Raw genomic sequence first — 16,960 nt, forward strand, 5'->3', positions numbered from 1 at the left:
AATATTGGCAAACAAAATGTTCATAAGCCATAAAGCATTTTCCTACCAACCAGCAACAAAAATGAAGCAAGAAATATATAAATTTACATATATATATTTGCATGCTAAAATTTGATGAGTAGTTATATTTCATTTTACGAGACTAGCATAGACTTTCATAATGTTTTTTAAAATATACATAATAAAGTTGTAACAAAGGCTTTACTTTTCATACTCGAATAATAAAAAGCGAAAGAAAGGGAACTGCATTAAGCTGCTTTTTGATAATATTTAATATTAACTATTTGCATTGCACAAAAGCCCAGACCGAGCACAGCCTGCAATTTTAGATACTTTGAAAAAGGAAGCAAAAAGGAGTTGGGAAAATCTGAAAGCGTGCTATTGATACGCCCAGTGGCAATCATTTTGCATGCGCCAATAAGCTGAGCTGTGTCTCGAGACTGGGACACGTATTTGTCTCGCTATTCTCTGGCAATCGATGCGAGTAAATCCCTCAATTTCGCATAGACATGCCAAGGCGCTCCCAAATCCAATTGTCGACTAGACAAAAAACAAGAAAGAAATGAAACCTCGAGCACAATAAAAAAAAATCGGCAGCCGAATGGCAACCAACCTATCGAAAAGGATTTGTTTGTATGCCCGGAATTTATATATGTATATTTATATTTATTTATATTTATATTTATTCAGAAGACATTTTCATATGCAAAAAGTCAGTGTTCCAGCTATTTGCTTATTGATAGCAAACGAAAAGAGGACAAAAAGGAAACTCAAATATTTGGCTGAAAAGGCATTGATATCTATGTGGAATATTACATAGTTTGATCCCGTCTCATAAAATTTAATGCCAGTCACTTGTGTTTGTCGTCTGTGCCTCGGATTTGTGTCAAAAATATATTGACAGTTATTCAGAGCCTCTTTATTGCCAAAACCAGCAATTGGCAGCCAGGGCGTATGTGTAATATGCATCAGTCGGCGATAAAAGCGCCGAGAGAGGCGAAGTAATAAGTTCGTCGAAATTAAAATATCAAAATATGAAGATTGCGTTAGTCTGGACTTTCTGTTTCTATTTTCTATCTAATTTTATTATTTTCAATTTTATTTTCTATTAATTTAAAATATTTTTGAAATGTCTAAAAATATCTTAAGTCTTTAAAATTTAAATGAGAATATTTTTTGTTAGTGAAAGATAAAATAAAGACTCGATCTAGACCAATAATTAAATTTCGCTGAAGAATTCCAAATCTCCCCATATTTCTTATTAATGAAAAATAAAATAAAGACTCGATCTGGACCAACGATTAAATTTCGCTAAAGAATTCCAAATCTTCCCATCTTACCTGTCCTTAAAGCTTTAGCAGAATATTTATATGGTCGCTTTAAGTCGATTTTATTGACAAGTTGAGCTAATGAAAATTGGTATTCAGGTTTTCGCTACATGTCTGACAAGCAGCTGTGCCAATAAAACTTTTTCAATACGAGGCGCATTAAAAACCGAGTTGAAAATTGCGACACAAACTTTGACCAGTTGTTGCAGCAAACTGAGATGTAAGTGCATGGTATAAGGCTTAACTCTATGCTAGTATTTGTGTAAGTAGTCGCATGTGTGAGTGTGCCATTGATTGTGTGCGTAAATCATGTGCGACAACAAATTGCTGTTGAAAAGTTTTAAAAATGCATTTGCGCCAACATCTTGAGGCAAGCTGCAATCTGTTTGGTGCGGCACAACCTGAGAACATTCGCAACATCTCCAGCATTATCAGAAGGAACATTGATAAATGCATTACTCATACGACCCGTTGTAATGATTAATGAGTCGGCTGCCGTTGACAAGCGAGAAGGCGTCTCACAATTTTGAATTATAGCTGGAAATGGAACTAGCTATTCAAGTGGCAATGTGATAAGTCATCAAGGAATGCCGGATAGGTCAGCTGTGCCAGACAGTTGTCATTAATTCTGGTCAACAAGCAAGCAGTTCGGAAGCTGACCACAGGCAAGCGACAGGCAACCGGCGACGGCCATTTCACGATGACAATTTAACGCAACTGTGCAAAGTTTTCTATTTGCCAACAACAATGGGCCAAGGCAAATAAATGTAATGAAAAAGCAGCCAAAAACATCTACAGGACGAGTGGAATGTTGTGTCCGGAGAGCGTAATCGATGCGGCTCACATTAGGTTGCTTTCGAAAGCAGGATGACCTTCTCTGTGGTCCTTCTTCCTTGGTCCTTAGACCAGCCAGCAGCATTTCGAATGCGCCTTTCACTTGCCATCCTTCTCTCCCTTGTTCGGACTGGTTTTTATCGTGTGCTGCTTCGTTTATCATTTGTTGTTCACTTGTCGAAATTTTATTGCTGCAATCTTGTTTGTCGTCGTCAAAGGAGCTCGCTGCTGGGGGACACTTCGAATGCCTTACATACACATATACACATACAGATATATATCAACTTGAGCGGCAGACACAGAAGGCAAGGATACTTGAGCATGGACTGGACATTGTTGTTAGGTCTTCTATTGCTGCAGGATATGCGTCTAATAAGCGTATATGTGCGTGTGACTGAATGAGCTGTAAGCGCATTACGTATACGTAATATAGAAAATGCTAGCTGGCAATTTAAAGTGCTACGAGTGCTGCAAAATTGATGGGCCGTCTGCCAGAGTTGATTTCACTTAAAGCTGCAATAATGAAGGCAAATATTTCTACAAAATTAGTTTCATTTGTTTAACAAACTGAGATAGAAAGAGAATGGTCTGGGAATTCAAAATATAAAATGCGCAGCAATTCATTGCAATCAGACAGTGGAAAGAGAGTGTCTTAATACACATTTCTTATTTAAGTTGCCTAGCAAATCCGATTGAGAAAGCTTAAAGTCAATCTCTAGATCATCAGTAACGTCCAAAATTGTCACACAATGTTTTTGGTCGAAAACTATTTGAGTTTAGGCAACTCACGCACACATCCTGCAGGACGCAATGTGCTCGGCATTTATGACCCAGACAGATTCTGTTCTACAACTACATGTGTCAGCATCACAAGCAATGAATTGTTTTTATGTGCTAATGTTGCAGCTTCTCAGCTTGGTCAACTGTCTTAAGATGTGTTGTCCTTGTGCCCTAGTTGATTTGTTTGCATGCCCAGCACGTAAAGTGATTTGATTTCAATTTTCCAGATTCAACTGCCCAACGCCCAGGCGTCTACTTTAATGGAATGACCTGGCAACATTTGGGACAACGCTGCGTATGCGGAATATTCGAGTGTATGCCACAAGTCAATGATTTGGCTAATCTATAGGAAAATCCGCCACTTGACTCAGGCTAAGGGTAAACATAAATTTAGTCAAAGTACTTGTACTCAAGCGATAATATTGAACACAATCAATTATCATTACGGCGCATTTCAACTAATCAAATTCAGTTCATTCAATCTGTGTATTACTAAATTTATTTACTCTTTTCCTGGCTGCTTCTTTTTATCAATTTTAAAGGTGTTTTTCCCAACCACATGAATTGTCAAATTTAAGCTAAAAATAACATATCTGGACATTGCTAAAGTTCAGCACAGATAACAAAATCCATTCGGTTTTAATTTTCAGATGTTGTTTCATTTATCAATATCGATAAGGATTCACCTGAAACTCTGATATTGAAGTGACAATAACCTTAAGAAATTTTTGGTAAAATTATAAATATAATTATAAAATTAATATATAATATTGTTATATATAAATACAAAGAACTGATTTATTATTATAATTTAATTTCAATCAACCAATGATCCATTTACCCATTAATATCAATATCAAATCAAGTTAAAAGTCAGCTTGTCTCACAATATAAATTATTTATTTTTTTATTAATACTCGACTAAAAGCAGTCGGCAATAAAAAATATTAAGATAATTTAATAAGACTAAAAATTATATAATGAACTACCAATTAAAATTAATATTAAATTAATTTATGAACTGAAATGAGAATAAGAATTATAATAACAATTATAAATGTGCCATAATATAATAATAATACACTTAGCAAAAGGTGAGTTCAACAGACTATTTCTGGGAAACCTAATACTATATCAAAATTAAATCTATTGCCGTCATAAATATCAATCAGTTCGTATCACTCAAGTGCCCACGTTCCAAATTCTGCGGCACTCTCAGTTCTTAAGAGCACTTAATTGCAGGTTTATCTCAAGAACTCTGGCAGATATGAATTTTGTTTTGGCCACCTGAAATCATTATTTAGACGGTTGTTCTTAAGAACCGGAAAGAGAGCAGACGAGAGAGGAATATCTCATACTTGGAAAACCAAAGGCTTGACTGATAACAAATAAGTTACTGATAAGACTGCTTTGTAGAGTATATAAATTGCTAGACTGGTCAGTGCAAAATCATTCGTTATTCTTTGAACGATCATCATGAAAGTGTTCGTAGTTCTGGCTCTGGCTATTGCCTCCGTCTCCGCTGGCGTCCTGCCCCAGGGTGCCCCAATGCATCCTCGTGACATGCCCGCTGTGGCTGCCACGATTGAGGGTCGCATCACCAACGGAAAGACTGCCGCTCCTGGTCAGTTCCCCTACCAGGTGGGACTTAGCTTCGGTAGCTCCAGCGGCAGCTGGTGGTGCGGTGGCTCCATCATTGCCACTAGGTGGGTGCTGACAGCTGCTCACTGCACCGACGGGTAAGAAAGCAATCTTTTAGATATGCTCCTTCCAGTACATTTAAAATGATTTAACTTATCTCCAGTGCCTCCGATGTGACAATTACCTATGGCGCCACTGTGCGCAACATTGCCAAGCTCACCCACAAAGTGCCCAGCTCCAAATTTATTCAGCACGCCAGCTACAACTCTGCCATACTGAGAAACGATATCTCCTTGATCGAAACTCCCGCTGTCAGCTTCACCGCGGACATCAACAAAGTCAAGTTGCCCGTTATGGCCGACAGCTACTCCACCTATGACGGCCAAGAAGCTATCGCCTCCGGCTGGGGCAAGATCTCCGACTCAGCTACCGGTGTTGCCAGCACTCTGCAGTACGACATTTTCAAAATTGTGTCCGTCAGCACTTGCCAAAGCACCTACGGATCACTGATCGCATCCTCAAGGGTCATCTGCATTGCCACCCCCAACAAGATCTCCACCTGCAATGGCGACTCTGGTGGCCCATTGGTCCTGGTCAGCAACAAAGAACTGGTTGGTGTTACCTCATTCGTGTCCAGCGCTGGTTGCGAGTCTGGTGCCCCAGCTGGCTTCACCCGTGTGACCAGCTACTTGGATTGGATCAGGGACATCACAGGCGTTTAAATTCACTCCTGACGACATTCTTTAATGAAAACTATCTAAATAAACTGCTCTACTAAAATTGAATTTAACTTAACTTAAGAAACTTTCGACATGAATGATTTAGAGATACGGAACGAATAGCGTAGGCCATTTCAGTTAGCCATTTCAAACACTGCACTCACTTTGAGAAACTATCACAAGTCAAGCACTAATTCTTTCTTTTAAATTTGTCTCCTGCATTAAGCTTTCATATCCGAACATTTAATCTGATTAGTAGCTCGTCCACAGAGGGAGATTTATGGTTTTGCTTCGATCCTTGGTTTCATTTAATGAAAAAAGTATAATAAATATTAAAACATAAATTTTTACTCTATTTTTTAAGTCATTTACATTTTTTAGTATAAAAAATGCAAATTTTGTTAGCGATTTAACTTGACTTTAGAATTTTTACATAAAGTTTTTATATCATTATTTCTTTGATTAAGTCTTTAATGACCTAAATATTATTTCTACTGTTTTCTAAATTAAATATAAACTATATTTGAAATGATTTACATTTAATTTAATAATTTTTTGAGTAAGTCCTTAATTTTAAGTAGGGTCTGCGTTTAAAATTAATATTAATAAAATATAAATGGTAATATAAATTTTAGAAGTCCAATTGTAAATCAACCTGTTTAATCTATTTAATAAAACGAAGTAAACGCGATTCATAACGTAGACCGTGAAATTATTTAAACGTTTATAATTTAAATAAATTATCTTAAAGAAATTATAAATAAAAAAAGAAAGTCTTTTTTTTTAACTTGTGTTTAAAATATTATTATAATCAAAAAAAATTATTTTATTTTGCGGTTGTTATCAATTCTTTCAAGTATATGAACTATAATATTTAAGTTTAAAATACCATATCTTGAGATTAATTGATAAAGTGGATTATGATAGGGAATAATACATTTTAATATTTCATAATATATATAAGTTTTTAATTTTTATTTTTAAAGTAATGATATCTTGAATGATAATAAATACGACATGATCTTTTTCATAATTTTCCTTTTATCATCTGTCTGATCGGAATTTTCAGATTTTCGCCATTGCATGAAATTCTTATCAGGCAAATGTTTAAAGTACACTTAAAAGTGGCTCTTGTCGAGTAATCTGGGGAACTTGATAGAATCTCGAATCTAATAATAACCACAGATATTTGTCGGAGGCAAAGACAAAAGGAAGGCAGAAGGGTATTTAAAAATGTCAATAAAATCTAGATATTATGGCAACTGATAAGAACAGTATATAAAACGACGCATTGGTCAATGGATTATCAATCGTGTTTCCACAACCGATCATCATGAAAGTGTTCATTGTTCTGGCTCTAGCTATTGCCTCCGTCTCCGCTGGCGTCATGCCACAGGATGTCCCAATGCATCCTCGTGACATGCCCGCAAAGCCCTCAATCGAGGGTCGCATCACCAACGGCTACAACGCCCTGGAGGGTCAGTTCCCATATCAGGTGGGACTAAGCTTCTCCAGCTCCAGCGGTGGCTGGTGGTGCGGTGGCTCCATCATTTCCAACCAGTGGGTGCTGACTGCTGCTCACTGCACCTCCGGGTAAGTAGCTAATCTTCAAGGACTGCTCAAATGAAGTTAATGAACGTGAAATCCTTCTTCCACAGTGCCCAATCTGTGACCGCCTACTTCGGTGCCGTCATGCGCACCAACGCGAAGCTCACTTACACTGTTAGCAGCGCCAACTTTAGACAGCACGCCAGCTACAACCCGAGCACACTTGCCAACGACATCTCTCTGATCCAAACACCTGCTGTGGGCTTCACCTACTACATCAACAAGGTCGCTTTGCCAGCTTTGGCGAACAGCTACTCCACCTATGCCGGCCAGAGAGCTATCGCCTCCGGCTGGGGAAAGACCTCCGATGCAGCAGCCGGTGTTACCAACTACCTGCAGTATCAGACCTACGATATTATATCCGTCGATCAATGCCAACGCACTTACGGCAGTGCAGTTGCCAGCAAGAATGTTCTTTGCATTGCCACCCCCAACAAGAGTTCCACTTGCCAGGGCGACTCTGGTGGCCCATTGGTGTTGGTCAGCAACGGAGTTCTGGTTGGTGTTACCTCATATGTGTCTAGCGCTGGTTGCCAGTCTGGTGCTCCATCTGGCTTCACACGTGTGACTAGCTACTTGGATTGGATCAGGAGCTACACTGGCATTTACTATGCATAAATTCACTTTCAACGAAATTATAACTCAAAATAAAATGCAATTATAAAATAACAAATCTCTTATTTAATTATTTTTATCAATTATCTGCACTTTTTGCTTTATTCATTTGTTTTATTTGCAGTTTGTTATATGAATCAGAATCTATGTTTAAGAATATGAATCAGAAGATTCCGCCCAGACGCCTCCTTAAATATATTCTTAATGCAATTATTGTATATAAAGATTAACTACAGCCTACTTTGGGTATAGTGAATATCGAATTTAAAACAATTTTTCACTACATTAAACAACCAAAACGCCAAACTTTGAAAAACATTTTATAACCAACTTCAAGTAGAGAAAAACAAAACTAATGGGCGTCAACAGTAGAGCACGCTCAACAGTTGGATACCCTGTGCCCAGGTACTCTGTACTGAAAGTTGATTTTCGACCGATTGTTCCTATGGCAGCTATATAATATATGGAACCGAATTAAACCAAATTTGGTTCGTATGTACAAAACCAACTTAAAGACATATTCTAACAGTTTGGTGAAGATATCTCAAAAAACAAATATCCTTGTTCATACTAAAATTTGATTTTTGACCGATCGGTCCAATGACAGCTACATGATATAGTCGACCGATTTGAACGAACTTCGGCCAGGATGGACAAAACCATGTTAAATGCATATTCTATCAATTTGATTAAGATATCTCAAAAAACAAAAAACTTTCTCATACTAAGACTTAACTTTCCATTGACCGTCTCTTTTGCAGCTATATAATATAGTAGACCGATTTTAACCAAATTTTGTTAGGATGTATAATACCAGCCCAGATGCATATTCTATCAGTTTGGTTCTGATATCTCAACACACAAAAAACTTTTCTATACAAAAACTTCATTTTCGATGTATCGTTCCTATGACAGCTATACGATATAGTGGTCTGATCCAAAAATAAAAACAATCTTGATCTGCTACATATCAAGTTTGATGTCTCTAGCTCTTATGAGATCGAAACGTTCATACAGACGGGCAGACGGACAGACAGACGAACATGGCTCAATCGACTCGGCTGTTGATCCTGATCAAAAATATATATATATATATATTATATCCCCTTCTGCCTGTTAAATACATTCTGCCAAACACATTATACCCTATTTTGCCCATTTTCAATGGGCTCAGGGTATATGGATTTAGTAAACAGACTTCACAAACATAATTTCTCCTGTAGGAGTACAGTTTATTAGCAATGTAATCATGATTGACATTATATTAAAGACAAGATGCTTGAAAAAGTTTGCGATGAGCTTTTAAAGACCCCATCAGAAGTATAAGCAAAATTTAAAGCTCCCGCCTAAAAGTAGGCTCCGAAATATATAAATTCAAAACAACTAAACTCAATAAACTCATACCCAAAGAAAAATATGCTAAAATTAAACGTATTCACTAATAAGTTACAACAAAGTATTGTCTTGAAGGGTCTAAAAAAGAACATATTCAGACACATTGATCTCTTTGACTCTGGGTTTGAATATGTATGTTAACTCTGTAAGTGCTGGGCCGGAACTTATTTACTTATTGTCAAAAAGCCGACGCGTATTAAAAATAATCAATAAAGGGTATTTCAATTTAAGTCTATTTAATATATTTTAAGATCTGTTGAAAAAGTTTGTATAATTATCAAAAAGATTTTCATAAATGTATTTTTAGAGCCATTCATTACAATTGTAACTAAATGAATCATAAATTCGACACAAATTTTTTATCAGATTCTAATCATTCTGATTTTAATTATAAAAATCAGTTCTTATCAGATAAGTGTTACAAGTGCTCTTAAATGTGGCACTTGTAGTGTAATCTTGAAGACCTGATATAGAATATAGAATTTAAAATACTCATAGCACACGCTTAAGCTGTTTAAAACGTAAAATGTTTTGCCAAACAGTTGAATGTAGAGACTAAGAGCAGGAAAGGCGGAAGGGTAACTTATAATGTCACGTTGATTTATGGGGGTTTGTCTACTGATAATACCCCTTTTGGACACTATATATAAATGGCTGCATTGATCAGTGGAAAATCATTCGTTGCACTTCAAACGATCAACATGAAAATATTCGTAGTTCTGACTCTGGCTATTGCCTCCGTCTCCGCTGGCGTCGTGCCACAGGATGCAGCCTCTATTGAGGGTCGCATCACCAACGGCCATAACGCTGACGAGTATCAGTTCCCCTACCAGGTGGGACTTGGTTTCTCCAGCCCAAAGGGCGACTGGTGGTGCGGTGGCTCAATCATTGCCAGACAGTGGGTGTTGACTGCTGCTCACTGCACCAGAGAGTAAGTGGCTAATCCTGTTGAATTAATCAAAAAAAATTAATAAACTTTTCCTTCTTTTTATGCAGTGCCCACTCGGTGATCGCCTACTTTGGTGCCACCAAGCGATCCCACGCCAAACTCACCTATACAGTTAGCCGCGATGAGTTTATAGAGCACGAGGGCTACAATCCCAGAACACTAGCTAACGACATCTCTATGATCTATTTACCATTCGAGCTACCATACAACCGATACATCAATAACGTTAAGTTGCCGGAAATTTCCAGCAGCTACTCCACCTACGATGGGCAGAAGGCTATCGCCTCCGGCTGGGGCACCACCTCCAATAAAGATAGCGATCTTCCCGAAACTCTGCAATACCAGACCTTCAATATTGTCAACGAAGAAGTCTGCCGTAAGACCTATGGCTCTATTGTCGCCAACAAAAATGTCATCTGCACCGATACACCCCACAAGAGTTCCACCTGCAAGGGTGACTCTGGTGGCCCATTGGTCCTGGTCAGCAAGAAACAACTGGTTGGGATTGCCTCATTCGTTTCCACCAAAGGTTGTGAGTCTGGTGAGCCAGCTGGCTTCACCCGTGTTACCAGCTACTTGGAATGGATCAGAAGCGTCTCAGACGTTTACTACTAAACTGCAATTTTAAATACATACTTTAATAAATAATCTGTATAAGGTCTTATTAGACCTTCAATTGTTTCAGACAAGAAAGCATATCTATCTTGATAATCTTGTATTACTTCAGTTTTCTATCAATATAACCATGACTATCATCATTAAAAAGACAATGTGCTAAAGAACGAATTAAAGTTCTTCGCATAAAAGTATGCAACAACAATTAAATTCAACAGCAATTAGACTTAATTCATACCCAAAAAGTATGCTCCAATTTTGACAAATTTGCGTGTGATACCCAAAATAGAAAGCTATAACAAATTTCTTAGAAAGGATGGGAAAAATACAGCATTCTCAATGGGTACAAGCATATAAATTCGCAATAAAATTGTTTAATTAATATTCAATATATCATTTTATTTTCTGTGCATTTTAGTAGTAAGCAATGCCAGTGTGATCGCGAATCCAGTCCAAATGATAGGTGACACGCGCAAAGCCAGATGGACCACCAGATTGGCAGCCTGCTGCAGGTACAAAGTTGGTAACACCAACCAGTTTATTGCCGTCATGTGTAACCAATGGACCGCCAGAGTCACCCTGGCAGGTGGATTTGCCATCGTTAACGCGCACACAGAGGATTTTGTCTTGGATAAGACCAGTACCGTAGTAACGCTGGCACTCGGAATTATGAATGATCTGCAAGTCGACGCACTGCATCCAGTCGGGCAGAGGGGAACCATCGTAGGTGCCTCCCCATCCACAGGCAACAGCCCACCACTCGTTGTAGTCGTTATAGCGATCGTTGTAGCTGGGCAGCTCCACCTTGTTGACCAGGTGCCAGAAGTCCACGTGAGGAATACGGATCAAGGCGATATCCGAATCGTGGTGGTTGATCATGTCATTGCGTCCAACCCAGTGAGTGAACTGGGCATTGGTGCGCCAGGTGGCGCCGAAGTAGACGGTCACAGATTCAGCGCTGCCGGAGCAGTGCTCGGCAGTGAGGACCCAGTTGTGTCCAATGATGGAACCACCGCACCACCAGCCACCACCGTTGCCGCTGAAGCCCAAGCCAACGGTATAGGGTGCTTTGCCCTCGTAAGCGGGATAACCGTTGGTGATGCGACCCTCGATCTTATCGGATTTCGGCAGATCCTTGGGATAGGCAATGCCTGACGAGGGACCTGCTGAGGCAGCGCTGACTGCCAAAGCCAGAATTGTTATGAATAGTTTCATGTTCTAATTGCAACTTGTGAAATGTTCACAAAATCATTGCTTTTATAGCCGTTCAATGGATCGTTCTGTTCGTACGAATTATCTTAAAGTGTGAATGATTTATTTGTATTATCTTTACAAGCTTCAAGCTTGATTGTAAATATTTTTATATTATCAGCCATTTCGAATTTAAAGTTCACTTCCGGCTGCCGAAACATAAATACACTTGGAGATAAAATTTGTATGTTTCTGAATATAAGATATCAACAAAATATGATATCATCTTTGAGTTATGATCAAAAATAAAAATGTATATTTCTTTACTAATCTGATCTTATCCTTTCCCCTTACTGCTAAATTTCTTTTACAGAATTTACGTCTTCAATTATTTGATAGATCCTTCTTATGAACGGAGACGACATATTATACTTCTATTGAGTAATTCAGAAATGCTGACACATTTCAAACACCCTCTACCATTCTCTAATAAAAATATTTATGGATCATAAATATTTACTTTTATCAATAAGAAAAAGTCAATGATAAGAAAGCGCTAAGGGCCTCTTCAGTTTTGCATATAACAAAATTATTCCTCTTTTCATTTCGAAATGCCTATGTCTCCATAGCTGAGTACCCTGTATCCATATATAGGATTTAATGGGCATAACAGAATACATCTGCAATTGATGCGATTAAATTAGCATGTTCTTTGATATATCTCAATATTCTATTCGTTGTACTTAAAGATATAAATCTAGTCTACAATATTTATGCAATGCTGCAAATTTTAGATTGTTTTCGGGAGGTTTTTAAGTTTAGCTCAAGCTGAAATGTTTCAGAAATATATACACATTTTTTTAAGCGTTTTCAGAAGACGTAATTCATACAAATCTCTTATTACTATATTTTTTTAATGAAAAGGTTTATTTCGATACATGGAGTCTAATATAGGAATAACTTTGGATTAAAATTGTGCAAAATTTTACCCACTTAACTAAAGCAATTGTCTGCAGATGATCGAATTTCGAGAAAAGGATTAGCGATAGATGTATGTAATAATTTAAAGATACTTGCATGAGTTACTTAAGCTTTTTTTAAATAAGTGCCCGCACTCTATTAAATTTTTTTAAGTAGCGATATTATTTAAAGTGGTAACTATGGACAAAAACACTCTCACTAATCTAGGGTATGTTAAATCCCATATTACAGAGCTTTCAAGTTTAATCGAAACGTAAACAAATTCCAAATCAATAATTTTTAGATAATTATGTTTATATGTATAAAGAATCTATGTATACACAAAGGATCAGATAAGAAATAATGAACTAAATCACAATTATCTCTGAGAGTTTTATAGTGTCCAAGGAATATTTATGAACCTTCCAACTAACCGATAAGAATTCTGTATTCGCAATTTTTTTACAACCAGCACAGCTATAAAAGATCTGCCCTCAAATCAAAGAAGCACCATTTGTCTAAAACATGAAAGTGTTCATAACATTATTGGCGTTGGCTGTTGCCTCTGCCTCGGCTTTCGAGGAAGTTGTCCACAACAAGGACATCACCAAGGTCAGCAAAATCGAAGGTCGCATTACCAACGGCTACCCAGCCTACGAGGGTAAGGCTCCTTACACGGTCGGCCTCGGCTTCAGCGGTGGCTGGTGGTGCGGTGGTTCCATCATTGGACACAACTGGGTCCTCACTGCCGAGCACTGCACTGGAAACGCCGATTCCGTCACTGTCTACTTCGGTGCCACCTGGCGCACCAATGCCCAGTACACCCACCGGGTTGGACGCAATGACTTCATTAACCATCACAATGCTGACATCGCCTTGATCCGCATTCCCCATGTGGACTTCTGGCACATGGTCAACAAGGTGGATCTGCCCAGCTACAACGATCGCTACAACGACTACAACGGATGGTGGGCTGTTGCCTGTGGCTGGGGAGGCACCTACGATGGTTCCCCTCTGCCCGACTGGCTGCAGTGCGTCGACCTGCAGGTCATGCACAACTCTGAGTGCAGTCAGACATATGGTGGTCTGATCCAGGAAAACATCATCTGTGTGAGGACTCCCGATGGCAAGTCCACCTGCGGTGGTGACTCTGGTGGCCCTCTGGTTACCCACGATGGCAACAAACTGATCGGTGTTACCAACTGGGTATCTGCTGCCGGTTGCCAATCTGGTCATCCATCTGGCTTCCAGCGAGTGACCTACCACTTGGACTGGATCCGTGACCACACTGGCATTGCTTACTACTAATTAATGACACTCTTAACGCAATAAATAAAGCAATTAAAATGAAACCAACAACGCATTTCATAATACTCGTAATCTGCTTAGATTCCTAAATAGTTAATTATTTTGAAAGAAACTAGGGACCGTAACTTTTATAAGTTTTATAATACAAATTGCTATCTGATGATTATTCACCTAAAAGTTGCTAAAAACTCTTATTTTTAATTTAATAATTTAATTTAATAACTGAAAAATAATAATTATAAAGCATTTTGTATCTTTAAGTTACGAAATAACTCTTATATTTTTTCAATATAAATAAATAAGTATAATTTTTTAATTACATTTTAAACGTTACACAACATGGATGATAAAAAATATAGTCCTGATATATCCTGAAAATTTCATACTTGCTTTAATTTAGTAAATTGAATTGAATTCTTGAATTCAATCAATACTAGATAAGTTAACCTAAATAACACAAGTATATATAATAAAGATGATATTCATAGGGTTGAAGTTGAGTAAATTTTAAATAAGAAAATACTCGAATTTCTATAGTATGAGTTGATCCAGAAATAGAAATAGAAATAGTTGATCAATGATTTTGGTATAAAAATTCAAGAAGCATAGATTATTTTTGAATAAACTTTATTTTGTTTTAATTATAAGCTTAGTAGTAAGCAATGCCAGTGTGGTCACGAATCCAGTCCAAGTGGTAGGTGACACGCTGGAAGCCAGCTGGAGCGCCAGATGTGCAGGAGGTAGTTCCAAAGTTGGTAACACCGATCAGTTTGTTGCCATCGTGGGAGACCAAGGGACCACCAGAGTCACCACCGCAGGTGGACTTGCCATTGGGAGTTTTCACACAAAGAATGTTGTCCTGGATATGACCACCATATGTCTGTCTGCACTCAGAGTTGTGCATGACCTGCAGGTCGACGCACTGCAGCCAGTCGGGCAGAGGGGAACCATCGTAGGTGCCTCCCCAGCCACAGGCAACAGCCCACCATCCGTTGTAGTCGTTGTAGCGATCGTTGTAGCTGGGCAGATCCACCTTGTTGACCATGTGCCAGAAGTCCACATGGGGAATGCGGATCAAGGCGATGTCAGCATTGTGATGGTTAATGAAGTCATTGCGTCCAACCCGGTGGGTGTACTGGGCATTGGTGCGCCAGGTGGCACCGAAGTAGACAGTGACGGAATCGGCGTTTCCAGTGCAGTGCTCGGCAGTGAGGACCCAGTTGTGTCCAATGATGGAACCACCGCACCACCAGCCACCGCTGAAGCCGAGGCCGACCGTGTAAGGAGCCTTACCCTCGTAGGCTGGGTAGCCGTTGGTAATGCGGCCAGTAATGTCCTTTAGGTTGACGGGTTGCTCCACTTTCTCAGAGTCGGAGGGAACCGCAGCGCCAGAAGCGGAGGCAATGGCCAAAGCTAAGATTGTTATAAACACCTTCATGCTGAATGTACAACTTGTTTTCCTAAGGGCAAAATTGCTGCTTTTATACCAAACGTAATCTCGTAATGTCGTTAGGTTCATTATCTTCAAGTGAATGGGCCATAATTTTTCCAGAATAATAATTTGCCCTATAAAAGTGTCTTATAGTGAGAAACCAATATCTAATCTAGTTTTGAGACAAGTTGAAGATTTATGAACAGAAAAGTTCATTTAAATAAAGTTTTGATGGAGAAAAATTTTTAATAAAAGAATTGTTTTCATTTCATTTTATTTTTTTTAAGTCATAAGTCAGACATAAGCTTTTCGTTGATAATAATTTTACCAGTCTTAAAAATATATGTCTAATATTTGGTATACAAGAGCTTAACTGCAAATTTGAAGACAAACGTAGCCTTTAATACTATTTTATATCTTGGAATAGACTCGAGGGTAATTAGAGCCCATATAAGCCAATAAGTAATCGAAATAATAATAAATATAGTGGATATTAATATATATTTACATCCTTGTTAACTGATAAATCAATACCTTAAGAGGGCACTTTAAAACCCAACTTAAGTTGTAAACACTTCAGAGTACAAAACGTTTGTCTGGTGAAGTTTTTAAACTTTTCTAATTAGTAAACATCATGCAATTTCCATTAATTGTACTGGATTTATTTATATAACTAGCTTCATATTCTTCTTAAAATAAGGCACCTTTCAATAATATAAATGAGGATTGAGAAAAAATGTTCATCATTAAACTAATAATTGTACTCGTACTTGATAATCATTTGTAATCATTTAAGGTAGCGTGTGGCACTTACTCTGATAACTTGAAACTAATAATTTATTTCTTTAGATAACAGGATTATAAAGTTTTAGTAGGTTGAGTTCATTTAACTGATAAGTTTCACCATTATTTGCATTAATTTCAATATGTTGCCAATCGGTAATAATCTCATCCGGTCTCATTAATTATGCCTTTAAAATTTCAAGCTAGAAGGGGGGAGCACTTTGCACAATTTTTTTTATTATAATAATTTATTTGCAAAAATATCAGTACAGTGGTAAAAATTGAGTTTAGATAGGCATATTGCGGGTATGTAGTTTTGACTAAGATTTACAAGGTGATTTTAATAAAGCTTGTGCTACACAGAATGTATTCAAAGAATTATTTATGACACTTTGGATATTAAGTTAAGTACGAATTAAAGATGCCCTGTACTGAGTTGTGAATTATAAGTAAAATCAAAAAAGAACCATAGTAGATAAATAAATAAAATCGATTTTGTTATTCAAAATATGAATATTTTGCAAAAATTAAGGTTTTAATTTATTTACATATTATTAATAGAAAACTGTGTGCAAACATACGTAAAACATTGAATATTTACTGTCTGCACATATTGCAAATACAGGGTATTTCTATCGACAAAATATTCATTCGAATTTTTAAATTTGTATTACTGGCCAAGCCCTCTTCTAGACATTATACTTATCGAGCAGACTGGGCTCTAATAAAACTCCAAGAAATTTTATGAGCCGTGATTATAATGAAGTACTTAAAATAATTACAAGCCCTAAGCTTTTTACGA

General features: G+C 37.6%; 6 protein-coding genes across 7 annotated transcripts; 4 read left to right on the forward strand and 2 right to left on the reverse strand.

The window, feature by feature from the left end:
- The first annotated feature begins 4,418 nt into the window (after window positions 1–4,418).
- Window positions 4,419–5,368, forward strand: LOC117786403 (serine protease 1-like). Its single transcript, XM_034624621.1, has 2 exons — window positions 4,419–4,681; window positions 4,747–5,368. Exons 1-2 carry the CDS (start codon window positions 4,419–4,421, stop codon window positions 5,303–5,305), a joined length of 822 nt encoding a protein of 273 aa, XP_034480512.1. The 3' UTR covers window positions 5,306–5,368.
- Window positions 5,369–6,597: 1,229 nt separating this feature from the next.
- On the forward strand, window positions 6,598–7,580 carry LOC117786401 (serine protease 1-like). 2 transcript variants are annotated; one of them, XM_034624619.1, is made up of 2 exons: window positions 6,598–6,895; window positions 6,961–7,580. In XM_034624619.1, the coding sequence occupies exons 1-2, from the start codon at window positions 6,636–6,638 to the stop codon at window positions 7,526–7,528; spliced, it is 828 nt and encodes a 275-aa protein (XP_034480510.1). In that variant the 5' UTR covers window positions 6,598–6,635; the 3' UTR covers window positions 7,529–7,580. The 2 variants fall into 2 exon arrangements, with proteins under 2 accessions (XP_034480510.1, XP_034480511.1); XM_034624620.1 differs by having other exon boundaries at window positions 6,824–6,899.
- Window positions 7,581–9,589: 2,009 nt separating this feature from the next.
- Window positions 9,590–10,580, forward strand: LOC117787795 (serine protease 1-like). The gene is made up of 2 exons (XM_034626408.1): window positions 9,590–9,851; window positions 9,917–10,580. Exons 1-2 carry the CDS (start codon window positions 9,622–9,624, stop codon window positions 10,482–10,484), a joined length of 798 nt encoding a protein of 265 aa, XP_034482299.1. The 5' UTR covers window positions 9,590–9,621; the 3' UTR covers window positions 10,485–10,580.
- Window positions 10,581–10,861: 281 nt separating this feature from the next.
- LOC117787797 (serine protease 1-like) lies at window positions 10,862–11,727 on the reverse strand. Its single transcript, XM_034626410.1, has one exon. The coding sequence runs from the start codon at window positions 11,697–11,699 to the stop codon at window positions 10,899–10,901; it is 801 nt and encodes a 266-aa protein (XP_034482301.1). The 5' UTR covers window positions 11,700–11,727; the 3' UTR covers window positions 10,862–10,898.
- A 1,413-nt stretch (window positions 11,728–13,140) lies between these two features.
- Window positions 13,141–13,989, forward strand: LOC117787799 (serine protease 1-like). Its single transcript, XM_034626412.1, has one exon. It carries the CDS (start codon window positions 13,161–13,163, stop codon window positions 13,941–13,943), a length of 783 nt encoding a protein of 260 aa, XP_034482303.1. The 5' UTR covers window positions 13,141–13,160; the 3' UTR covers window positions 13,944–13,989.
- Window positions 13,990–14,553: 564 nt separating this feature from the next.
- On the reverse strand, window positions 14,554–15,391 carry LOC117787798 (serine protease 1-like). The gene has a single exon (XM_034626411.1). It carries the CDS (start codon window positions 15,379–15,381, stop codon window positions 14,593–14,595), a length of 789 nt encoding a protein of 262 aa, XP_034482302.1. The 5' UTR covers window positions 15,382–15,391; the 3' UTR covers window positions 14,554–14,592.
- Between the last annotated feature and the right edge of the window lie 1,569 nt (window positions 15,392–16,960).

The sequence above is a fragment of the Drosophila innubila genome (genome assembly GCF_004354385.1).
Source record: "Drosophila innubila isolate TH190305 chromosome 3L unlocalized genomic scaffold, UK_Dinn_1.0 0_D_3L, whole genome shotgun sequence".
NCBI classification, from domain to species: domain Eukaryota; kingdom Metazoa; phylum Arthropoda; class Insecta; order Diptera; family Drosophilidae; genus Drosophila; species Drosophila innubila.

Excerpts from the sequence above, each read along its gene's own strand:
- LOC117787797 (XM_034626410.1), bottom strand. The coding sequence starts at position 11,699 with ATGAAACTATTCATAACAATTCTGGCTTTGGCAGTCAGCGCTGCCTCA.
- LOC117787799 (XM_034626412.1), top strand. The coding sequence starts at position 13,161 with ATGAAAGTGTTCATAACATTATTGGCGTTGGCTGTTGCCTCTGCCTCG.
- LOC117786403 (XM_034624621.1), top strand. The coding sequence starts at position 4,419 with ATGAAAGTGTTCGTAGTTCTGGCTCTGGCTATTGCCTCCGTCTCCGCT. Across the intron at positions 4,682-4,746 it reads GCTGCTCACTGCACCGACGG|TGCCTCCGATGTGACAATTA; the intron begins GTAAGAAAGCAA and ends ACTTATCTCCAG.
- LOC117786401 (XM_034624619.1), top strand. The coding sequence starts at position 6,636 with ATGAAAGTGTTCATTGTTCTGGCTCTAGCTATTGCCTCCGTCTCCGCT. Across the intron at positions 6,896-6,960 it reads GCTGCTCACTGCACCTCCGG|TGCCCAATCTGTGACCGCCT; the intron begins GTAAGTAGCTAA and ends CTTCTTCCACAG.
- LOC117787798 (XM_034626411.1), bottom strand. The coding sequence starts at position 15,381 with ATGAAGGTGTTTATAACAATCTTAGCTTTGGCCATTGCCTCCGCTTCT.
- LOC117787795 (XM_034626408.1), top strand. The coding sequence starts at position 9,622 with ATGAAAATATTCGTAGTTCTGACTCTGGCTATTGCCTCCGTCTCCGCT. Across the intron at positions 9,852-9,916 it reads GCTGCTCACTGCACCAGAGA|TGCCCACTCGGTGATCGCCT; the intron begins GTAAGTGGCTAA and ends CTTTTTATGCAG.